Source organism: Solea senegalensis, linkage group LG9 (genome assembly GCF_019176455.1).
Source record: "Solea senegalensis isolate Sse05_10M linkage group LG9, IFAPA_SoseM_1, whole genome shotgun sequence".
Lineage (NCBI taxonomy): Eukaryota > Metazoa > Chordata > Actinopteri > Pleuronectiformes > Soleidae > Solea > Solea senegalensis.
In genome coordinates this window covers 23,003,061-23,028,757 of record NC_058029.1, presented here as the reverse complement: position 1 = coordinate 23,028,757, position 25,697 = coordinate 23,003,061, and the positions used below count along the sequence as shown (strand labels likewise).

General features: G+C 42.4%; 1 protein-coding gene across 2 annotated transcripts; it reads left to right on the top strand.

Moving 5' to 3' along the window:
- The first annotated feature begins 1,107 nt into the window (after positions 1 to 1,107).
- stk40 (serine/threonine kinase 40) lies at positions 1,108 to 20,693 on the top strand. 2 transcript variants are annotated; one of them, XM_044034279.1, is made up of 11 exons: positions 1,108 to 1,325; positions 5,693 to 5,819; positions 6,304 to 6,389; positions 7,043 to 7,186; positions 8,526 to 8,750; positions 9,569 to 9,621; positions 14,765 to 14,880; positions 17,068 to 17,212; positions 18,034 to 18,153; positions 18,313 to 18,397; positions 19,171 to 20,693. In XM_044034279.1, the coding sequence occupies exons 2-11, from the start codon at positions 5,702 to 5,704 to the stop codon at positions 19,387 to 19,389; spliced, it is 1,311 nt and encodes a 436-aa protein (XP_043890214.1). In that variant the 5' UTR covers positions 1,108 to 1,325; positions 5,693 to 5,701; the 3' UTR covers positions 19,390 to 20,693. The 2 variants fall into 2 exon arrangements, with proteins under 2 accessions (XP_043890214.1, XP_043890215.1); XM_044034280.1 differs by lacking the exon at positions 1,108 to 1,325 and adding an exon at positions 4,479 to 5,510.
- The last annotated feature ends 5,004 nt before the right edge of the window (positions 20,694 to 25,697 follow it).

The following is a 25,697-nucleotide window of genomic DNA, read 5'->3' as shown; positions in this document are numbered from 1 at the left end:
AATAGAAAATAATACAGTCAGACATGACATAAGTGGATTATGTACAGAAACTAAATCAAATAATATAAAAGGTGAGCTTCAGCATAAAGAAGGCATATTCTTAACACATATCCACAACTATGATAGTTTGTGAGAGTGATGAAATTGTACATTGACATGAATCAGCAGAGTGATGATGATGATGATGATGGAGTAGAAGGCAAATCATTCAGACAGGAGGAGGTTTTGACATGTAATGGTGACACTGCAGGTTGTAACCAACACGATTCCTTGCAGGTGCATCATGGACCTGCGGTGACCTTCACATACCAGGGAGGATGTTACTCTTCAATTGTATCATAAGCTTCAACTCCGAAATGTGAAATGCAACTGTTTTTCCATTCAGACTGCTGCTTTATAAACGTGCCACACACGTGGCCGCCATACAGCAAGGACTGAATTACATAAAAAGGGCTTATTTAACTTTTTTTTTTATTGTATAGCTATTATAAACATATCAAACTAACCCCTTCTGAAATGTTTCAAACTGGACCTTTAAATCAATTAATTTTAATGGTCGTCTCCTGCCAAGCCTGCACAGAAATATGTGAGGGTATGTAGTTTCCCCCAATTGGAAAATGATTTAAAAAGCAACCTCCAATAATAATGAACTATACCCTCTAATATAAGTGTATTTCAAATCTGACCACAAATTGTTGCTTACTTGTCCAAAAAAGAAAACAAGTGTCAGTAGAACATTTGACAATATTTTCACAAATGTAAGAAGTTGTGGTGCTCATTTTTAAATCCAACCTGATGCATGAGGGTGTGATGTTTATATGCACACAACACAATTAGTAACACAAATAAGCTGCGATAAAATCACATCATTTTCCCAAACTGACTTTTGTGAGCATAACAAATTGAAATTGCATGTGCTGAGTTTCCCCCGCACAGTCAACTATGATGTAATGCCGTTTCATTTAGCAACTTTTATTAACCAGAAGGATTTCATCATCAGTGAAAAACCATTTACGAGGAGGAAAAAAAGCAGGCGTGTGCTGTCATTGGTCGGCCGCGGATGTCAATCAAATAAGTGTGTGTGCGTCATTTCCGTTGTCAGGTGGCGCTGTCGCTGTGGAAAGATGCGATCAGCGAGGAGCGGAGGCTTAGCTTTAATTGCTCATTTCGGCAACAGAAGCTGAGCTCTCCTCGAAGCCGAATCCTCTGTAGTGTGTGCTGCGTTAGAGAGAGAGTACCCCGCACACTCACCGCAGCGTTTACACAAAGAAATGTCCACGTTATAAGGAGAAGAGACAGACTTTACCCGGCGGTTTCGGTTCGAGGTAAGCGCAGCGGCGACTACGTCGATATCTAGCTTTCTGGCACAGCTAGCCAGCTGTAGTGTTGCCTACTTTGTTTAAATGGCCTCCCGGCTGCCCCGTGTAGCATGCAGCTCGGCGTTATTCAGTGTCACTGACCAGCAGTGACACCGTAACCTCTCTGGCATCTAAACATAGACACAAACGGAGCATTAAGCTAAGTAAACGCTGCTTCGTGTAGTTTGCCTCGGATGAGCAACTCCTTGTTGTGTGTCCCTCTTTGTGTGGCCCCGGTGTGCCTGAAGCTGCAGCAGCAGCAGCGGCGGCGGCGGCGGCTTTAGCTCAGGAATTCACTCAGCTTTCAACCAAGTTTGTATCTGCACTTTAGCCCATTTTATTATCTTAATATACACCGTAATCCGCGTTTATGAAAGCGTCTGCGTTTGGCTAGTTCATTTAAAATAGCCACCTTGGTCACACACTTTCTACAACACGCATATGCTGTGCAATGAGATCTCATGTGTGTATTATTAAACGTCTCGGGGCGATTAAATAGTAATTGCTGTGTGTTAAAGCACATTAGCACCTAGCTATTTTAGTTATTCGCTGTTCTTGGAGTGATCGCTGTTGCACGAGTTGAAAAGGCATAACGTCAGCGTTTTACTGCACTGCACGTCTCGCTTCGCTGCCAGAAGTGAACACTGTGTCCAGACCTTGTGGTCGCAAAATGGCACCAAACAATGTGTGACATGACTGTGTGCCTTTTGTAATTACTTTTTTGTTTTTGTTTTTTATCGTCAAGTGATCTTACAAGGTGACCTTGTGGCCGCAGTCAGGGATAGTGTTATTTCAATAGTGTAGTAAACAGCTGCAGTTTTAGGTAACGTGTGTGTGTGTGTGTGTGTGTGTGTGTGTCGCATGCTGCCTCACATGACTGATTGACATGTCAGTCAAGCAGCATGACTGAAACGAGTATGACCTTCTGGTTGCACTAGCTTTTTGTCCTTACTTTGATGTTTTTTTCTATTTGTGGATCCATTGATCAGGGTCATAATAACTTGACCTTAACCCCAACCACCTACTTAAATGTGCCTTTTGTTCTTTTGTCCATCTCGATACTACCTTGATGTTTGCCATTAAAGCTACAACTAACAGTTATTTTCACTATGTCTTAGTCTGTCAATAATTCCACAGTAAAGCAGTACATTGATTTGTCCATTCCGTATAAGACTTTGGCATAAAATGATGATCTAGATTCCCCAAAACTCAAAATGAGGACTTTCTCAAATCTTGTGTCCACATGCAATCTTATGTTTATTTTTACACTCCAGTGGATTAAATTGTTGCAGTCTTATTTGTAATTAAATAGGGATGCAATTATTAATCAAGTAATTGATTATTAACCAAGTACTACTAAATTAATTTTTTAAATGTTAAGAGTGAGAAAGTTTCTGGCTCATACCAGGAAAACAACCCCTCCCATTTTGACCTTTTAGTACGATTATGTTCTTGTTTCTTTGCTCCTTATTAATGACGGTTAACTATATTTAGTTGAATTGAGGACGTTATTTTGATGTCACTTTACACCATGCTTTACATTTCATGGATGATGGATTATTTGGTCGTGACAAAAAACGTTGTCAGTTAAGTTCTTGCAGAGCCAGACAAGTAGCTTGGAGTTTTGGTGGGTGGATCTTGAGACACCTACTTGGTTGTTTTGTTCTGATACTATTTAGGGAGCCCACATTTCCCATGGGCACCAGCAGCGTGTCTCTCCTCTTTTTGTGTGATATGATTCAGAGGCGGTATCTGTTCTTGTCGTCCCTCTGGTACAGTCACAGGCAGCCTTGCCTGCCAGATCACTGGCTGTGCAGAGAGGCACGGCAGTGACAGAAAAGGATAGCTGTGCGCTGTCATTGCGCTGATGTCATTCAGGTCAATGTGCATTCTTCGGTGGCATTAACCTTTTGGTTTTTAGATGTGTCTGGGTTTGGCTTCGCAGCACTACAGCCGGTGTTTAGTAGGTAGAGGAGTAGCCTTGGGTGCACTTTTTGTCATTGAGTCAGTCTTGTATTTTTAAGTCCAGTGTGCATGCATCAGAATGTGTCTTATGCAGCTGTAATCGCACATCTCTTCTGTAGAAATGTATGGGTATATGTCCTTTGTTTTACTCATGCATACAACAGCAATCAAAATGTAATATTTAAACATTTATGTGGCAGTTCCACAGTATGTGCATAGTTGATTTTGCCAGCCATTTTGGCGGCTGAATGAAAAGGGTTGAAACAATTTCCTTCCCCAGAGCCTTTTGAATAGCAACACTTGCTGAGTGTCTGTTGTCTTCCGTGCTCTGGAGTAAGATGCTCTCTTACTATTGGCAGCATGACTTGGTGTCACTCTGGCTTGTGTCATAAATGCACTCAGCAAACCTCAGCTCATCAGACTCGGTGGGTGATGACTAGCGGAGATGGAGACAGATGGGCGAGAGACACGATGATGACACTGTCTGCTGTCTGGGATCACAAAAAGCCTCATGGAAGTGAGAATTCATACCAGCTCATACTGACTGCCAACTGTCCAGCCTCCGCTCTGCCCAAAAACGCCAACTGGCGAGTGGCACACGATTCGTTTTGTAACGAGAAGGTGATATAATGTTATTACAAAGGTTGTGTTTTTGGTTGTTTTGGTTTGTTTGTCTTTTTGTGAGCAGCATAACTAAAAAGTAGAGATTATTAGATATTGGAGATGATTTGGATATCGATGATGATTTGAGGATTTCTTTTAAGCTTGCTAGACAAGTTTTTATACACTTCACTCAATAACACAGGTAAAAATGTGTATTGAATTGATACAAAAGTATGTGATATGGCACTTTTCCACTAGCGTATATTATTTTGCTTTTCCATTAGTGATAGTACCTGGGTTTTTTTTTTTAGTACCTGCTCAGGCGAGGTTCCAAGTGAGCTGAGCTGATACTATGCATGATGTTGTCAGACTGCCATCCACTGATTGGTCATAGTGCCGTCACAGGAAGAGCCATGAGCAAGAAGTCCGACACAAGAATCAAAGCCAACAATGCCGAACTGTAGATCAGTTCAAAAGATTTAACAATCCTGAAAATGTGGGTTAACCTCCAACATTTAGCAAGGACATGTCTAAAATATCATCATTTAACAGAGGGGTCTGGTGTATTTAGCGACCACTTTAAGTTTGCAGTGTATGCAGTGAGATGCTTTGGATGTTATTGGTGTGAATCATCTCTCTTGTATAGCTGGCTTAAATATGCACACACCACAGCTAGCAGTCCTAGACATTACCCTGCACATGTCACTTTTTGTTTCCTGTTTTGGGCCTACATTCTTGTTGAGATATTTTTGTATTTTTTTTCATGTACTCTTCCTCATTTGACATGGTGTGCTTGTCAGAAGCTTGAGAGCATTTCAAACTCTTATTGGCGTCATCACCTGGACATTTAAGACTTCTCTGTCCAATGGAAACTTGGGATGACAGAAGGGTGAATCATTCCTCTCAGTTCAAGGCTCCACTTCCCTGTTACAAGAAACCAATGAGATTTCATCACAAAGGAACTTGGTATCAGTAAACAAAGCATACCTCTTGCTCTCCGAGTTCTGGGAGGTAGATCTGCTGTGGTGGTTAAAGTATTTTGTGTAATGATGATGTGTCACTGGTTGTTCCAGCATGTGAATCTCGTTCCTTGGTGTTTTTTGTTCCCTGTTGCTTGTCCTTTCAGAGGACGGTCTGCGTAGATAAGCCGACTGTACAGATTTTCAGATAAAATGTGCAGATTAACAGAAGGATTTTTGTAAATCCACGTCTACTGCAGTAGGTATAAAGATAAAGTGCAATGTGCGGTCTATTTGAATTAAAATGCCTCTGTTGTAAGAATTGTTTGCTAGTGGAATCCATTCATATGAAAACATTTTGCATTTAAATTACAGATTGTGGCACGTTTGCATTTTTGCTGTGGGGGATGGGGATTGACTCTTTTGGTGTCACCCTCGACACCAAAAGCCATCATTCTGAATGGAGCTGTAATGGCCTTACATTCACACCGAGGTGTTGGTAAATGTGTGGGAGGGGTATTTAAAATAGTCTGGGAGGAGCTGCCTTTAAGTTTAACTTCTCTTGCTTCTGTTCGCTAATCAGTTTACCCCCTGCCAGCCCGGAGGACTGCTGTTAAATCTCTAGGTGAAGTCTTTATTTTTAGACGGTCTAATTTAAGAAAATAATAAAAAGTGGTGGCTGTAGCTCGCCGTGTTGTTTATATCATCTGAAACTGAAACTTTGCGTCATTGTACTTGCATGTATGCATTCATCTTTTAACCTGTCTGTCTTTATCCTGTGTGCTAATCTGATTTATTCCCCCATAGAGCTCCAGTATGTCCAAGCGGCGTTTGTCGGAGAGAGGGGCTGGAGAGTCATCAGGCAGGGCCAGCAAACTGCAATGTCCTGGGATATCCGGTAGTAACGCCAAGAGAGCCGGGCCCTTCATCCTTGGTAAGGAACACTACCAGTGTTCGCTCAAACCCCCCAAAGTAGTAGCATGTGTGGCTGAGGTTGCATTTTTTTGTGTGAAAGTGTAGCTTAAACATGTGTGCACGAAATCAGTAGGCAGGTATTTACATCTCTGAAAGTGAGAGTCGTGGGGTGTCTCTGTGTACGCTCGCCTGAGGAAAGAATGCTAAGAATTTTGCTGATCTCCATGACATCGACCAGAAAGGTCCGAGTCTATGCCGGAGCAGGGTTATTTCCTCCCACTGGAAAAATATATTTCTTTCTTTCATACTTGCAGTCTTTTATGTTTTCTACTACACAACCTCCTCCACTATTTGCACTGCAAAGTGCCAAAGAAAACATTACACTTGGGGTGTTAATGGGAACGTGCACATGAAGCCTTTAATGAGTTGCAGTGAGACAGACAGCACTCCGGCATGTTGCCTGCCTTTTGGTCATGCAGCTGTTCCTTCTCTTATCCTTGCAGGGCCTCGCCTGGGCAACTCACCAGTGCCCAGCATAGTGCAGTGTCTGGCCCGAAAAGACGGTACAGATGACTTCTATCAGCTCAAAGTAAGTATTTTTTTATTTTTTTTTATCCCTCTCAAACCCTGTGAGTTAAGCACATGCTTGAATAAAACCATGAGCATATCTGCAAAACAAAGCTATGATGTTCCAGCAGACATGTGAACCTTTGACCCTCTTTTTGGTGTTCGCTTTATGGCTCCCCTCTTCTAGTCGCACGCAAACAACAAAACCTCAGCTTGGCAACATGTTTATAGGGGCTATCCAATGTCTGTTACACAAGGACAGGCTCGTAGAAAGAGAAGGGCTATGGAGGGGAGGAAGGTAGTGCCCCACCTGGAATGTCAACTTTTAACCCTCACGACCATGTAGTGAGTCAGTGCATGACCCCCCACCACCCGTGACTACAGCGCCTCAGTGTCTGCTGCACAGCTTGTTTCCTTCACATCGGTATATGAGCCACCATTTTTCAAAGCTGCTTTTCTGCTTTGCAGTCTCCCTTCCACAGGTTGTTGCCTCTTGTCAAATGCTAAGCAGATGTAAGTCAATGTGACGTCTCCACTCATTAAAAAGTTCACTTGTGGGACTGAAGATTAGCCGCGCACTAAATGGTTAAAGCACTCCTTCCGCTCTCTGATCCTGTATGAGTTGTCTTGTGACCTCCTAAATGTTTGCTCTGTTCTTATGTGGGGTTTCGGCAGATCCTGACGCTGGAGGAGCGAGTGGATTCTGCGGGTGAGACTCAGGAGGAGAGGCAGGGGAAGATGCTGTTGCACACAGAGTATTCCCTCCTGTCTCTACTGCACAACCAGGATGGGGTCGTCCACCACCATGGCCTCTTTCAGGTAGACTCAGGCCTGCATACATTTGGCAGTTACATTTGTATTGACGGGTGTATCATACATCGCCAGTCGAATAATTAAAACGGTGCAAAAGATTAGCTCCTTGCACTATATGATGTATTATACCTGATTTATCCTCGCTCTTGCTTGACAGGACAACAATTTTAATTTATGCTCTGACTAATGGTTTCAATCATTTCCATGTAGCACACCTCAATCCAGCTCTTTTAGTTGCCAGTTTACATTATATCATCCTTTTACGTGCAGCCAGCCTGTTAATTTGTATCCATGTTTGTCCTGCATTTAATTTAATTTTCATAATTTAATCATTATGGATTTGAGGATGAAGAGGTTTTGAATTTACCTTTACTGCACAGTGGGAGCAGAAGATATCGAGGTGGTCAGTGCGTCCGCTGAAACAATCAAGAGTCAGTCGGATAAAATGTCTTCATTTAGGCAGTGACTCCTGATTGCATTGTGTTGTTCACACATAAAAAGTTTGCTGTTATGAGCTCTGTAATAGTTCTGGATGTATGCCTGTCATTACTCCAGCCAGCGGCTTATATTATTCTTATCAGGGTTTTTCAATAGAGAAGTGAGACGACCATTAATAGCCATATACATCAACAGACACTTTCTCTTCACACAGTAGTTGTATCCTTTCTCGGTGAGCCTCCCCTCCCTCACCTGTCTTCCCATCTAGCTCATCCTCTAACTTTGTTATCGTTCCATTTGCCCTCCCTCGATCTCTCTCTCTCTCCCCCCTCTTTGTGTTTTCCTCTTTTGTCTCTCTTTCACTTCCTGTCTGTTTCATTCTGCAGCTGCTCTCAAAATAGCAACATTGAGCCATGCACTCAGATTCATTTAGGCCTTTAATATTGATTGGATTATTATAGTGCGTCTCCATTGTGAGACAACCCGGTTAATAATGTATGCTTTCAGAGGTGCCGACTGCATCTAAGAAAAACACTGACAACCTGATACAGTAATCAATAATACGTGGTGACTCTGATAAGACTGGAGATGGATAAAGAGCATTGACCTTTGTTATTCCCCCTCCACCACCCAGTGTGTAGGAGTAATGTCTTATTCATATCGGATACCTACAGGCTGTTGATTGATAGCCTCTGCCCTGCTTCAATCTATGTATTTCTAAGCTGAATGAATCAGCTTGCTCGGTAATAAGAATCCATTCAGTTTGCTGCATTCACATATTTATTTCTCAGCTTGTATCGACTGACTGTGTCAATGACGTAATGTGAAATGAAGAAAAGCGAGTGCCTTCCTGAGCTGCTGGTCGTTTATCACATGTGCCGTTGTTTGTTGTTTTCTGCTTCCTCAGGACCGAGCCTATGAAATTGTAGAGGACATGGAGGCTAACAAAGTGCGCAAGATGAAGAAGCGGATCTGCCTGGTGCTGGACTGTCTATGTGCTCATGACTTTAGTGACAAGACGGCAGATCTAATAAACCTCCAGCATTACGTTATAAAAGAGAAGCGGCTAAGCGAGCGCGAGGCCATTGTCATCTTCTACGATGTGGTGCGTGTGGTGGAGGCCCTTCATAAGGTGAGTTTAGGTTGGCGTTATGTGTGTACAAAGAAAACTAAACGCATAGCCTTCTATAGCCTTTGATGCTAAAGTCAGTGGGTATACCCTGGCTTTTGTGAATGTGCTATGAGAAGCAGTTAGCTTGAATTACCAGCAGTTGGTCTGCATCCATGCTGTCTTTGCTTATCAAAAGAAGACACAAGCAGACATCATGACAATAAAGCATATACAAGTGGTGTGAATAAGTATTTCTAGTACTGCACCATAGATTTCAAAGTAATGAACAAATCTGCAGACTTCTTTATTAGCTTAGCTTTTAGCTCCAGTGGAGCTAACACGAAGATATCTAAATATCTTCATTGGCACGGCGTGTCGCGTAATATAAGTAGTAGCATGAATGGGAAGAAGTGACACCGAGAGTGAATTGGCTTCATGAATGCACTGCAAACAAAATTAGTTGGAGGTGGAAAAAAACTCACTGCAAATGACATCAAGAAGTAATCTGTACGTTCACTCGGGTCTTGCGTTCCCTTGCTTATCCCAACTCCCCTAACCCAATGCCAATTGGAGTTGAAGCTGATTTGGAAAAAGGTGGGATTGAATGCCCAGTTAAACACATTCCTGCTGATCCCACTGGTGTATTTCTCAGAACTGCATAAAGCTTGGATACTACAGTGTTTTTGTCAACTGTTGAAGAAATTGTTTTGTTTAGAAGTGGCACATACTTTCTGATTACTCATTTCCCCCGTGCCACTCCTAGAAACATTTTTTTTTTTATACCAGTGATTCACTTGGACTGACATGACATTTTTTTCTTCTCTTTTTCCTGCTGACAGAAAAACATTGTGCACAGAGACCTAAAGCTGGGAAATATGGTGCTGAACAAACGGTAAGATAAAACTCTTCTCACGTCAGTCCTTTTGCTGCCTACAGTCCCCTCATTATATGGGCTCATGTCATTTTAGCCTGCCAATAAGTAATTCTGTCTCTGCTCACATGTCTGAGAAGCATCAGCTGGCCCCTAGCAACCAGGATCTAGTGTGCATTTGGAGTTCACATTCTCTGACCAAGAGTGAGATCAGTCACAGCAACGTAAATCTGGTTCTCTTGTGCCTGACGATGGGTCACTGCTTGTGTGTTGAGTAAAAGCTGATGATTCATCCCTCATGTTTGGATTGCTAGAAGGTAAACTGGACAGTTGTGCAGAAGAGGGCACGGAATATGCCCGTGTTATCTTCTCAGTTGGAGAGTGTTTGGGATGGGGGAACAGGAGCTGTTATAAAGCACCCCAAACCCTGTTGAGTGCACCTCAGGTCGCAGATCCAGATGGGCTTTGCACTAAAGGAGAGCTACCTATCCGTAGAGCTCTATTCAAGCACCACACACATTCGGTGTATGAGATGGATTGTGTGTGTGTATCCAGGGGGGTAATAGTCAATCATTCGAGTGGTAAGAGAACTGCTATTTGCTCTCCATTGTGAATTAATCTATGTTTCAAAGAAATATGGCTAGATTTTGCACTGTTCCTGTTGAATGTTGCCTGTGAACAACAACACACACACACACACGTTCTTGGAGACTCATCATCCCACAGTCTTTTGATTTGGAAGAATATGACTAACACCGATACACACACTACACCTACGGTCTCACCTCCATCCAAACACCCTCTGAGGTTGCGTCACACTTGAGTATAATCACGGAGTTGTCCCACAGACTTTTTGGTGACTTGCATATAATCTGCATGTCTGAGTGGGTGCTTTGAGATGAAACCTCCCTGGCTTATCCTTTTATCTCATACACGCTTTTCATCTCGGGCACCAGTACCCCCAACACCACCTGCAGCAGCAGTAGCAACAGTAACAGTAACAGTAGCAGCAGCAGCAGCAGCAGCAGCAGCAGCAACAGTAGTAGTAGTATTGATGATGATGGTGGTGGTGATGAAACAGGAGAGTGTTTTGGCCAGGGGAGGAGGGTGGTGGGAGCAGACAGGCAGAACACTCCGTCCCAACTGGAGACAAAGGAGAGGCCTGCCAAAGGCCCCATAGCTCAGAGCTGACTCACACCGCAATGCATGTCATGCACACAGTGCACAAACACAAGTCATCATTTTTTTACCCTCTTCCCTGCTTTTTCTCTTGTTTTCCTTTACACTCCAATCCTCGTTGTTCTGCCCTCCTCCTTTATGCATCATGCTTTGCTTGCACGCACGTTTTCCTCTGCCAACTCCACCCTCTATCTGTCCAGTCAGTATGGGAAAGACACGGTCAATGTAGAGGCAAACCAAACCCAAAAAATTCCCTCTCCTTCTGCTTGTCATAACTCTGGGAAATGCCATCAACAAGCTTGGCAGTTGATGTAAGAATAATGCGATTTCCTCATACAAAGCCAGCACAATGTCATAAATTTTACATTGTTATTATATTTCTTAAGGGTCATTCATAGTACAGCATAATGGCAATAAAAACTCCTGAAACAGTCATTTTTATTAGTATTCTAGTATGAAAGTTGAGCTGCACTGAAGCTTAGGTAAAGTACAAACCTATAAATCATCAGTTTGTAACATTTCTCACATATGAAGAGTTCCTGTCTCAGAACTTGCCCTGCAGTTGACCCCCTTTCTCATTAGCTGGTGTATTTTCAGCAGAATGACATGGGGGTGCATTGGGTTTCTGTTTTCCTGACTTACCCGGGGTCACATGACCAGGAAGCGGAGATGATGCGGTCTCTCTCCAAACCCTCTGGGACACTTGCCTCATAAGGGAAACATGCAATTTTCATTTACACAATCTCCGGTGCAAGAATAGAGACCCGGGTTGTGATGCACACTGACAAAAGGACAGACTTCTTCATAAAGGAAGCTTTTATGTCAAGGGTCCTTGAAGCATCACACTCAGTTCCTCTGGCTCACCCTTTGACACAACTCAAGGCCACTATATGGTTATAGAGACTTGCCCCACAAAAGCCGTGGAAGCAGCTGAATCACATAAGTAGCTGCAAATTATTTGGACTGAATGTTCTAAAGGGAAGAGTGAGCTTGGAGCATTAGGTTGAAAGGCTGTTGCTGAGTGTTTGACAGGAATTGGCTCCAGACACTGTAATGGGAGCTGTGTGTGTGTGTGTTTGATGGAGCAGGGTGTGAAAGTGAGAGAGAATAAGGGAAGCTGTTGACCTCAGACATTTTAAAAAGAGGATGTGGGTGAGAAGCGTGATCTAGAGAGGACTCACGCACCAGACCGTGGCTGATTTTTGTGTGCATTTGTGCTTTTGGTGGCGTTTTCTTTCGTGCAGGCTCAGCATGTGAAAAAATTCTGGTTGCTCTTGAAGTTGCAAGTTTGTCCATGTATTTTAAATCTTTATGACTGTCAGTCCATCACCATTCAAGCTTAGTCATCAAGGCAATTATCCCAAGCCACAGATTGACTCATATGTTTGTCAATTTGTGGCTTCTTTTTTTTTTAATTTTCTTTCTCACTGTGATATAGAACAAACTGAAAGTCCCATCCTTCGGTTTTAATACAGTTCGGTTTCTGCCACAAGCAAAATAAGTTTACCTTGATGACTCAGAGAGAAGTCTTTGTTTCCACAGAAACTAAATCAATCAAACGCTGCTGCTAAGAGCTTTGGTTCTTGTCAGACATGTGCCAGTGTGTCTTGGTTGGTCTTGTCCTCGTCAGCTGAAGTGCTGATTTTGGTCATCAATAAACTTACTTTATGATGAGTCTTGCACTTACATCAGGATTTCACGAGGATTGTTCAAAAAGAACATGTGAAGGTTGAAGTGCATTGAAAATAAATGCATTTGCAGTAAACTGTTCGTGCACAGAGCTTTGGACTCTCGTGACAAAAGTGAGTCATCTCATCTGTGGTTGATTGAGCTGCAGAAGTCCTCGCTTAAACAACAATGTCTGCACATATGTATGCGGTTTCCCTCTTGTATTGTGTATTGTATTTTCTTCTATTTAAACTTTATGCACGTTCAGCAAATAACAAGAAAAGGATTTGGTGAGATGTGACTATAGAGCCGTGTTGTCCTAAAGAAACCGCAGAGAGAGCGATTCTGCAGAAATCAGCTGTGTGTCTGTGAATCACTGATTTTCACATCATTCATACATCAACTGGAACTGACTTTTCAGAAGAGATGTTTTTTTTTTATTTTCAATTATCGATTTATCGGCACTGAATCATAGTTGTTCAAGAGAGAGAGATTAGGGTTTGGGATCATTTCTGCAGGTCACCAGATGATTGAGGATGAAATACAGTACTATTGTTTATCGTGAGTTTGATAGAGTCAAAGTCTGTGTTCCCATGAGTTGGTGTTCGGACAAAACAAAACATCAGAAGACTTATTTTGGGAAATTGGGTTCATGCACTAAAGTCGGCCCCACCTCTGACTCATGAGGATCCAACCAGTTTGTTATGACAAGACAGAAATAGCCTTTTCAAAGTTAAAAACTAACAAGAATCAGAAGAGCAGATGTTTTGCGGGTGGATCTGCGCTGGACAATCTGACAACAGATCTATCCGCTCAATCGAAATGTGCAGAGTGCTGAGATGACAACATGTAGCAGAAGTCTCACTTCCTGCTACAGTGTAAGCAGCTTTCCCTGTGACATGGTCACTGCACCTTTCCCCTGATTTACAGGCATGTGAAGTGTATGTGGTGTAAATGCCCAGAGAGATGTCAAAATAAAACATTCCAGCCAACGTGTCAGAACCGGATATAAAACTAAGATTCATTCCGAAAGCCATTTGTTCTGCTTAAACAGCTGTTCGAATTGTGCATTAGCAGTATGGAGAGAAGGGGAGGAAAGGAAAGTCCCAGAATGCTCTTAAACTTAAGAACTGTGACAAAGATGACACACAGTCATGTGTGAGTACTGAGTGGCTTTACGGTTTATTGTGACTGAGCTGAATCAGCAGTAGTATCAACAGTTTACTGTTGCAGGTGAAGACGACGGAACCACAGCAGCAGTCACGGGTCGTGTTACTGTAAATTCCACAGTTAGATCCCTTCACGTTTAAGAGCATCAGGACAAGCATGTACAGAATAAGACATGAGTGATAATTATTACTTTAATTTGATTAAACGTTTCAGAGACCACTCATTATTTATGCATGTGGGGGGAAAAAAAGATGGTCTGTGACGGTTTAACGCACAGGTGCTCAGGGGGGTTTGCATGCCCGAGCCAGATTGGTTTCTAGAAGGTTGGGAACCAATGGCATAATACTGAATACTGCATTACAGCTGTGTCTGGTATAGACCACAGTATGGCTGATCTATTTATTTAATAATCATTCCATTAGCCTGTTGCTTGTGTGTTTTGTATCATATGTCAGCAGTGTGCCTGTGTATTTGTTCTGCCAGTTAACATAGCACAGGGGAGGCTTAAAAAGAAAGGATCAGCAGTTCGGAGGAATTTCACGTTTGCTATGCCAACAAGTTCTACAGTTACTGCTGTAAGAGAAGTAGCAGATGAAATTAAAATGCAACCAAGCACTGACAGAAGCCTGAGGCCAAAGAAATCACTAAATGCATTTATTGAAGTGTCTTACAAAGTTATTGTATAACTTTTTGTCACCTTACATGCACATTATATACAATTAAGATGTTGTTTATCAAGACCAAAGTTTAACCAGCAACAGTTAACGTGCTTGAAACAAATATTTTGGACGGATTTTTATTAAATTTTGTTGATGCGAAACACAAGATGAGGAATATTGTATCGAATCAAACTAAAGTAATTGAAGTCTAAGGTCATGGGAGACTGGGTGTGCATATGCCATTTTGCATCTGGCAGTTATGAGATGAAGTGAAGCATTAAATTGTTTTAAAAACGACTTCATACTCTGGGCAATTAGTGCAATGACTCACACTCTGAACATTGTGGTTTCATCATGTTAAATAGAAAGTCCCAAGCAACTCGTTTAGAAGGAGGAAATACTTGGCTCATTATTTGTGTCAAAAGGGATTCTCTAATCCAAAGTCGGGTGTTAATCAGGTGCGTTTGCTTGTTTGTGTTTGCTTGTAGGACTCACCGAATCACTATTACCAACTTCTGCCTGGGAAAACACCTGGTGAGTGAAGACGACCTGCTGAAAGACCAGAGAGGAAGCCCAGCCTACATTAGCCCTGATGTATTAAGTGGTAAGAGAAAAAAAAACAACCCTGTATTTTAAATGACAGAATATGCATCAAAACAAGGTGCTTTCCTGATGGTGTGTATGATGACGTTTGTTTTTCCAGCGTTCGGCCTTTGAGGCGTGTGCATCACTCAGAGTTGTCACATTGTAAAGCTGACAGTCCAACATTCACACCTTATTTTAAAAGGGAATTCCCACCTGGCCACGCTTGGGAAATCCTTACTCATTATCTGCTCACACAACAGTAATGTGCATCTTGGTGGACTGTAACACAAGTGAACAGTATATTGCTTTTTATTTTAAATGTCCCTAGAGGATTACCTGAACTTTGGTTTGATTTTATAGATTTGATTTAGACCATCATCTTGGTTTTTGAAGGCCAGTTGATTCTATCAATTGACTCTTTACTTGTTTTGTTTTTCATAATGAAGTAGTAAAATGTTATGTTGACTAATTAATTTCTTAATTTGATGACCAATTTAGCAGTCGGTTTGCGTATTATTGGAGCAAAGGCTTATCTAAATATCGGGGGTGACCACTTTTGAATTGACCTCACGCTCCAGCTCTGCTGTATATGCAAATTAGACAAGTTTGCAGTGACTAAACGGGGGGGGGGTTGCGATGCGATGCACTTTCCCGCTTAGTTTGATTTGTTTCAGTTCTTCTTGCGTTTTCAAGCAGTGGAGTTATTCCTGAGCATATTCAGGCCGACCAGCTGTAGTTTATTTTTGTGCATAGTTCTGTTATGCCTGGTTCCCACTGGATGCGTGTGCGTGTGCATCGTTGCTGCTGCATCTAGAGTACACTTCTGAATGCAGAAGACCATTTAAAGTTGGAATGTACGACTTTTTCATTGTGATAAAACTGACGGTACAGTGTGATGTGATAGAAAAGCGACATCAGTTCATGTTTATATTAATCCCTATCATGTTTCCGTTCACTGTGCTGTTCTCTTGGCCAGAAAGGAATTCAATCGTTAAGTTGACAGCATAACAACAGATACAATAACCTTCATGTGTTATCTGTAAGTGTTTTTCATACAGTGTTGATTGTGACACAACATTTGAGTTTGAGTCATCGTGATCTAGTTCATTCATATGTTTACTTTGAACCCTTGTGATCAGATCACCTCAGAAGTTAATGCCATTCCAATCAGAGTTGGGGTCCAGACTGGGTCCTGTGACTGTTTCATTGACCATTGCATCACATCTTGCTGTCAGTCTTCGATTTTTCCAGTTATTAGGCAACAACATAGAGGTTATGTTGCAATCACACACTGTCAAAAGCTGGGAATAGGTTGTGTTTTTTTCTTTCGTTTTGTGTTTACATGGTGATGTCGCATTTTCTCACGTTTGGTGTCTGCAGAGGCTGTTGCTTCCCCCTTTGTGTGAAATAGTGGTTGTTTGCTCAGCTGCACAATGCTTGTTTTCCCCAAAGCAACAATGCACCCCATCAAGCTGACGCTAGTGCATGCACTTCCATGGCTGACCCCAGTGCTGTCCGTTTAATGACTGGTCTCCGAAAGGAACATCCTGGACAGTGAACAAGACTGAGAAGATTTATTTCAACCAATTATCATTCACCTCCAGACACTCAAAACTGTAGAGGAAAAAAACCCTGGGCGTGTATATCAGCATAACGTGACAGGCACACAATTAAATAGAGCTTCAGTGACTCACACTCTGATGACTCACTGAAGGGAAGCTACTCCCATCTACCCCCTTCCCCTCCCCTCCCCCCGCCTGCGTGTGTGTGTGTGTGTACATGCGTGCATGTCTCACAAGCTGTAACATAATTGCCTGCTGCTGTTGTTGCTGCCGCCTGCCTGGCTGTAATAACACTGCCTATGGTCATGCACAGCCGTGATGCTCCACCCTCACCAGCTCCACGGCTGATTTAGTGGCTCAGGGTTAATTATAAAAACACTTCTCTCATTTTAAAAGCCAGCAGTGTGCTGTAAATTTCGCGAAAAAATATAATGGATACGCTGTCATTGCTTGTGTTTGTTTTGCACATCGTGTTAATCATTAGACCCTGGTGGTTTGCCAGGAGTTGAACTTATGAAAGGGTTTATCAACCCTCACTGAGTCACACGGGGCCAAAAAGCTTTGCACCGTAGAAAATGTTGATTTGAATCTCTCTTTCTAAGTGTCACACAAGTATCGTCATCCTCCCGTGTTCCTTTTTCTAGGTCGGCCGTACCGTGGGAAACCCAGCGACATGTGGGCTCTTGGTGTGGTCCTCTTCACAATGCTATATGGCCAGTTTCCCTTTTATGACAGCATACCTCAAGAGCTCTTCCGCAAAATCAAGGCTGCAGAGTACTCCATCCCAGAGTGAGTACACAATGTTGATTAGTACCCTTCTCTTGTTCTCTCAGGGACTAACTTCTCAATTTTTCTGTCATATTTTGTTTAAAATAGTATACAAGGCACACAATATGAACCCATCTCAGGGCGTGTGACCTTTTAAGATACGTGCTATGCAGTAGAGTAGTTGACAATATGATGGTATCTGGTGTGCACTGAAAAAGGAAATGGTTAAACAAAACTTAATCACTTCCCTTAATTTAACAGGTCACATGAAAATTGTGTCATAACATGTAAACTTGAATTTGAAATGAACTTTCACTCATACAATGTTTAACTTCATTTCGGCAATGCTGCACATGTTTTTAAACAATTCGCAATATCTGTCTGTAGGGAGGGAGGGAACAACGCAGCTCACAAGCTAATGTTTATGATAAAAATAAAAGGATTATTTGTTTACACTGGGATCCAAAAGTCTTGGACCACTTCCAGATATTTGGACCCTGCCTATGACCAACGGATGACCTGACTGTGTCTGTCACCTCTTGGTCAATATCATCTGACACTGACCCCAAAAAGCACAGTTTGCACTGAATAATATTTTATTCATTCATTCTCTGTGATATTTGCAGATTTCCCCAAAAAGCAAAAAGAATCAATCAAATCAAAGCTTATAGATTTTAAATCCTTACATGCAGCTGATAATGCAAAGTATTAACAGTGAGTGAGACAGAGATTGGTACACTTGATTATTCATATTATTTATTCACATTACTTTAGTTGGGTTTCACTAATAAGAAAACTTGCCCCTCTTTCCATCCCCCCCTGCCCCCTCCCCCCCCTCACAGGGACGGCCGTGTGTCAGAGAACACAGTGTGCCTGATCCGAAAGCTGCTGGTGCTGGATCCTCAGCAGAGGCTGACTGCAGGAGAGGTGCTGGAGTCGCTCAGTGCCATCATTGCCTCATGGTAATTGCTCCCCCTGCTGGCTGTCAGAAAAACTACTACAAAAGTGCTCACAATAAATGGCTGTGAATTTTATTTAGCTGTCTGCTTTTGCATTCACTGTTTCTTGTTGTAGGCACATGTGACTTTTTAATCATTATCACTGTGTTTTTCCGCCGACAGGCAATCTGTTTCATCATTGAGTGGCCCTCTGCAGGTGGTGCCAGATATTGATGACCAGATCAATCACCCAGAACATCTGCAAGAGGTAAATGATCAGATAAACACCTATAACGACTAGAATAGAGATACTTGAGATAAAGAATTGACACTTGATGATAATACTCCATCCCTACTGGGCAAAACACCGATGAGAATGTGTTTAGCTGCCGTTCACTACTGGGTAAAATGGCTCAGTGAAGGATGTAGAATTGCTAAATTCTTCTTCGTGTGCTTCCATTTTTGGGCACAGTCATCCTCTGGACAACAGCATAGCCGTTAGCCACGAAGGTCTTTAGCAAACCTTTCTTTTTTCAACTTTATTTACCATTAATGCCTAGAAACTGTTCACTGGCTGTCAAGTTCATACAGACTGACGTAGAAGATACACAATAGCTATGACTATAACACTGACCTCATTTTGTTTCCTGTGAGTTTGTGATGTCACATTTAATAGAAGGGGGGAGTAAAAAAAAAAAGAGGTGAGGTAAAGGTAAAAGGTGGAGAAAAACAAGGCAGAGGATGGTGTTAATCATCTGTTTTTAATCAGATTCATCCAGGTTCAGAAATCTCACACATAACTGATCATTTTAGTCTTGACTCGATGTATTAATGTGAAACAGTGGATGTGATTAAAAGTCATTCATATACAGCAGCATTCTTACACAAGGCAATTCAATTACTTTACAGAGGCACAGAAAATGTCAACATTACATTAAAAACATTGGAATTGAAATACATCTGTGCTTGAAGGTCATGTTAATGTCACTGGGCCCAGATGCTGCAGCAGCTCACTGAACAGAATATGATTTCTTCCCTCAGGCCAAGGTGATAGAAGAGTCGTCGCAGTACGAGTTTGAGAACTACATGCGGCAGCAGCTGCTGTTGGCTGAAGAGAAGAACACTATCCATGAGGCCAAGAGCTTTCTCACCAAGCGACAGTTTGGCAGCATTCCACCCGTGAGGCGTCTGGGCCACGACGCCCAGCCCGTCAGCCCGCTGGACGCTGCCATCCTGGCACAACGTTTCCTCCGGAAGTAGTCTCCAGCCACCCCCCATCCTAGCCGCTCTGGTCTCCTCAGGGAGTTAAGGACACCTGTGGAGTCCAGAGAGGACAGAGGAGAAGCTGAACTTGAATATCCCACCCCCCTCCCCCGAACCAGGGACACAGGTGCCCTGAATCCCAAAGGTGGGCTTTTGGGGCAAGCTAGTTGGAGCAGGTCATGAGGAGGGCACAAGAACAAACTGCCAAACCAGAACTTGACTCCTCATTCCTGGATCCTCTAGTGAAACATGGAAAGGCCTGGAGGAGGATATGAACCAAAGGTTCTTTGCCCTCAGGTCACCCACAAGTCAGATCACACTGTGCAATTAAACCTGATGGCACAGTCTCACAAGTGGGCTAACACAAGGCTCTGCCTCAAGTGTTGAAGAGACAATTTAATCCCATATCCCTCCTCCTCCTCCTCTTGCTCCACCTCCAGGGTCCCCATACTGTAACACTTTACCCATCAACTCTGGATCTCCTGAGCAATACAGGACCAGAATCATGTAGCAACCCATTTCTCTTCCCAGTGGTTAATGTTATTGCCTCAAGTAAGATCACCAGATCACAACAATCACCTCTCTATACCTCCATCCCACCCTCTTCTTTCCACTCCTTCCTCTCTTCTGTTTTGATCTAGAGTCCGACTTCAGAATCAATCTACCTCTCTGTCTCTCTTCTCTGTTGGTAAACCATGCTCACTGTTCTGAGACAAGGGATTGTAACAATGGAGTCTTGATGCTACCAGTGATATAAAGCATTAATGTTTTCCGTCAGAGTGACGGTGCTCTGAAACCTTTTTTTTCTTTTTTTCTTCTTTCTTTTTTTAAAACAGTGGTTTCGAAAAAAATCTGAATAAGCTTTTTTATCAAATTACCATAATACGTAGCATTTTATCCCTAACCTTGCTTTAAAGATATCGGATATCAAAGTACAAACATTCTTTGATATTTACAGAATGCATTGTCTCCTGCTTTTGCTTTTGCCCCTGTGGAAAATAACTCTTTTTTTAGCATCTAGGCAGCTAGTGTGAGGTACCTGGAAGTCACAATGCCAAGAACTGAATGGGGGGGGGGAAGAAACTGTCGGCTCCTCGCTGCCAAGGCAAGTTAATGGTAACGCTTCCTCAGTGCCATTATAGTGAAGATTAGGCACGGTCATGTCTCTGTTGCCAAAAAGAAACATGTCTTAAAATGACTCTCAGCCAAGGAAACTGGTACCCACAGTAATCCTCATTCAGAATCACATGACTTCCAGGGATTCCATCTTCCCTGTTTCTCAACATCATCAAGACACATTTTTTGGGAGAGACAAGTGTTGTTCAGTATGAATGTGAACCATCATTCTACACTTTAAAATGTCTGCAGTATCCGTGTGTGTGTGTGTGTGTGTGTGTGTGTGTGAGAGAGAGAGAGAGTGTGTCTGTGGGGCTGTAAAACGCTGTAAGCTTCTCCACTCTTTGTGTTCACGTCTCTGGCCTGCCTCAGCGGCAGACACTGTGAAAAACCAGAGTCGACTTAAAAAAAACAACAAAAAAACAAAAACAAAAAACATTTTATCAATGATCATGGATGCTCTCTTAAGATCAGGAAATGTTGCGGATGGGTTGCCATTCCCACGCTGCCTCTCCAGTTCAACTTGTACATGTGTGTTTGGGAGAGAGCAGCTGCTGTGCTGGCAGTCCATACTGTAATATTCCATCTCTCTCTCTCTCTTATTGAAAGTGTTTCTTCAAACCATGGCAAAGCTACAAACCAGTGACTGTTAGGCATCTGTACACTGCAACTTGCCTTTGTGTATTGGTACCTGCTTCAGATTCTCTAGATTTCTTTCTATTTATATTCAAACCGATTGCATGAACATAGGCTCTGGAATATTTCAAATGTTGTCAAATCTGCTTTGTTTTGTTTTTTTTGTTTCCCCTTTTTTTGTAATTTTCTCGTTGATTTATTTATTCACTAGTGTAGACGAACGCCCACTCACCCACCTGACCTCTGAACCACTGGTGCTTGTTTCACAGTTCATCGTTTTGAAAACGAGGATATGTGTCTATCTTGTGTTAGCGATGCCGGTGAAACAGGCTCCACATCTGTTCTCACAGCTTTAAGAAGTGTCGTTGGCTCTAACATTAGCTCTACTCTTTCACCTAATTTAATCTAATCTGCAGTCCTCCCAGTCACATTCATGAACAAGTAGCATCTTTTGTTTTTTTTTTTCCTCTCTCTCTCGTTTGGGTTCTTGAGTCATTTTTCTTGCCGTTTGCCGCGGAGTCTGTGGTCAAATTAAGCTACACTAATAATAAGACTGACATTTGCATAGATCTATTTTTAACCGAATGAAACTCACACGTTATCTTGATTCACAGGAGGTTTTTGTTTTTGTGATGTTTTGTTTTGTTTTTTTTTCTTCCATGACCTTCTTTCTCCCCCCCACCCCTCTTAAGACTGCACTCTGGTCAGTATGTAAATAATGCTCCATCACGACTGTGCCAGTCATATTGTATGTACAGTAGTTCCACCCAGTGAGATACCAACGCTGTTTCAACACATGCTGATTGACGCGCGTTTATGGGCCACGTTGGCCGTCGACCACCACATCTGGAGGCTAAAATAATATGTAAACAGAGAGCTTGTCTGCTTTCTCCCACCTCAATGTGAATTCCATAGGTATACGGCAGTATTGTAGTAGTCTAGGTCGTCCATCGGGAGGGTTTTGTTTGTTTGTTTTTCCATTTTATTTTCATGAACACTGAAGCCATCGCTGAATGCTAACAAAGTGATCGTCCGTGGAAATGTCTCAACGCCATCGTCCATGACAGATTAGTAACCGGAGGTTCAGTTTGACCCCTGATGTCGATGTTTTTATCCCCCCCCCCACACACACACCATAAACAAAAAGTGTTTCGTCACATTCTAGCTAGTGAATTGTACCACATTCAATGTTCGTTTTGACACGTTGTCACATTGTCAGACTGCAATGTGAGCTGAAAAGCATGGAAAGTAGTGTGAGGTTCAACTGTGTAAAACACGTGACTGTTGCATGATTTAGAACTCGCACGCGCGTGTGTGTGTGTGCCGGAGCAACGGAGGTAGAAGATGACGATAATTCAACTTGTTTGGGTCCTAAAAATGAAAACCAGTGCGAGAGTTTATTTATTATACACCCCCCCCACCACCCACCCTGAATTTGAATGGAAAGTCCAAATTCTATCAGTTTCAGAAGGATTCTATTTTTCTTGTCTGATTTACAGTTAAGCCATTGGTACATGACCAATATATTACTGACCGTTTCAACTGGAAACCTAGTGTAGGATAAGAAATGTGGTGTCGTTCAAACCCAGTGGGATGATGTGTTGTAAGCTGCTTGGTCAGTCATGGGCGTCTAGATACAGAAAACTGCATAATTGTACAGATGAAAACACGTTTGTATAAAAAGCATATTTTTCTACTTCATCAGATCTCTACATGCATGTCAGCAATAAACTTTGATATGGAAACATTCACCGTTGTCACATTTTGTCTTACTTCCTTTCTGGGTCACCAGGGGGAGCACTTTCTCCAAAGTGAAACCTGAGTAGGAGCAGTTTGTTTTTGGGACAGAATGTCTGAATGTTCTTCTTTGTTGGTGTTAAATGTATTTCTCTTCCAGATGTAGAGAAAATGTTGAGGTGAACGTCTGTTCCAGCAGCTGCGTGTGCTTTTTGACGTGACGTGGTCTCAGAAACCTGTGTGAAGAATTGGAACAGTATATGGAAGAAAGAGCTCTCTGTGTTTGTGTTTGACCAGACTGAGGTAGACGTGCTCACACAGGCTGCGAGACCCTGTGGGCTCTGTGCCGATGTCCCCCACCTCACATAGCGGTTTTGAACACACCCCCTTTTTGAACGGGGCTTTGCATCCATTTGAAATTGTCTCCTGTGAGCTGAAAACGCACATGGAAATCTCATCATGTTTGTGGAGAGACTGAATCTGTTTCGGTGGTATCTGTAGATGCTGCAGGAACCGTCTCTATGAAACAGTGAGTGCACGTACTCAAACCTGCCACTTTATTAGGTACACAGGACGCCTAATTAAGAGTCAGGACTGACTTCAGCTGTTGTAGCCCATGTATGTCAAGTTTTTACATGTTTTGTGTTCAGTTCAGAGATGGTTTTCTGCATACCATGCTCCCTAATGACTGGTTATTTGAGTTACTTTCTGTCATTTTGAATCAGCCGGGTCATTTTCCTCTGACCTCTGGCAGCAAAAATGCAATTTCTCCCGGAGAACTGCTGCTCACTGGATTTTTATTTATTTACTCTTTAAGCTTCTTCCTCTCTAGGGGTCAACACGGCAGATAATCCGCTTATTTGAGATTTTTTTTTGCCTGATGCCCTTTGTGAAGCAAAAGATGTGTCACCTGGTGGCTGGGGTCAGTTTAGAGTGTCTAATTAACAATGATCAGTGGGGATTGGGTACCTTGCTCAGGGGTACCCCAGCCCTTGACTTGGTAAGGGACTCAAACCTTTCCCTTTCCACTTGGCTATGGGCTGCCCAGCTGCTGTTCACTCGATAGTGACTCTTTTGTGGCCAACACTAGACAACAACTACAAGTTCAAAGTCACTTTCTTCATTCTGAAGCTCAGTGTGAACTCCAGCAGCTCGTCTTGATCACGTTTCAATGCACATGTGATTGACTGGTTGGATATCAAGCAGTTGAACGGGTGTACCTAATAAAGTGGCTGGTGTGTGTGCGTACCCCAGGGTTGACATTTTGCATAAAAGAATGTAATGAAGTGGCTCCCAAGTGAAGGAAACGAGGTCCCGCCGATGATCACATTAGAGAGGAATCCGACCCGCGTCCCTCGCTGTTACCAAATGCACAGATGTTTTGGCGCGTCACTTAAGAGGGAGAACAAGTATGCGCTGCATCGTAACCTTTCCCACCCTTCTGTGTCTCGAGTGTGTGTCTCTCTCCTCTGGGTCATTACACCCCACTCACGTCAAGCTTGGTGGAGGAGTCCAGAGATCTCAAGGGTCAAAGTTCCTCTATAAACTACAACCAGCTGGCCTTGAGGAGGTCCATCCTATATCCGTTGGTGTGTGTGTGTGTGTGTGTGTGTGTGTGTGTGTGTGTTTATGTTTATGTTTAATTACATATTCAGTAAAGTGCCGCTCACTTCCACATGTATGTGCCTAACACAGCAAGTATCACAGTCACCGTGTGTGTGTGTGTGTGTACTTTACAGGGAGAAGATAATTAAGATGCATTGCTATAACTGATGATATCTTGCCTGATGTCATCATATGTAAAGTCTGTGTCCAACCTTCCCCAGGCTCTATGTCCTCTCCTGATGCACAAAACCAGAGTTATACTCTTTTTCTTTAACAACACATGTGTGTGTGTGTTTACATTTAGCTACAGATTTAAAGATAATCTGGTCTCACCGCTGCCTACAGAGGGCACACATGGATTTGGATGATAAGCTGTGGGGGCTTGCAGCTGTGCGGCTGAATGATCACACACTCTGTTCTCTCCTTGTATTTATACTCTTGTCTCCTCTGACTCGGTGGAGAAACGGAGCAAAAAAAACCTCAGTGGTCAAACGTATCATTTTCTAAATGCTCTTGTGCTGGAGATGCAATTATCAGGGATTATAACGGCCTCATTTAGAAAGAGCAAATACATGACGCGGGGTTAAATCACTCAATACGTGTAGAAATAAAATAAATTCACGGGCGAATAAATGTTTATGCACTTTGATGATGATAATGTAGTTTCTCCATTTATTTATTTACATATTTCTGTGTGTATTTATGACCAGATTACAGATTGTTTGTAAAAACATCGCTTACAATATCAATCCAGTTCAGTGTTCACTGCAGATTATTTCATGTGTGGACGGAGAATCACCACACATGAAATACAGGGATGAAAACATGAAGGTGAAGAACATGAGGGTTTAAATTTCCATAGAAAAATGATAATAGACAGCCGCTCAGTCATAATTTCTACATTTATTTATTCATTATTCATTTCTGAGTACGAGAAACTCATTTCATTGTTATATTTAGAGATTCAGAGGCATTTTCGCCTTTAAAAGCATTAAAGTGCTGAGTGAGTTCTGTGACAATATTCCTCGTTAGATTATAAGAATGTCTTTTATTGACATTTTGTCCTTAAGAAAGTAACAAACCTCACTAACTTGGCTGCCATTACTATTCAGATTAAGGATAAGACTTATGTTCAGTGTATTAGATTTGAGGCAGAGTGCAGAATCAGCATTTTCACTCTGAATAAGGGGAGAAAATGAGATTAGCAGTTT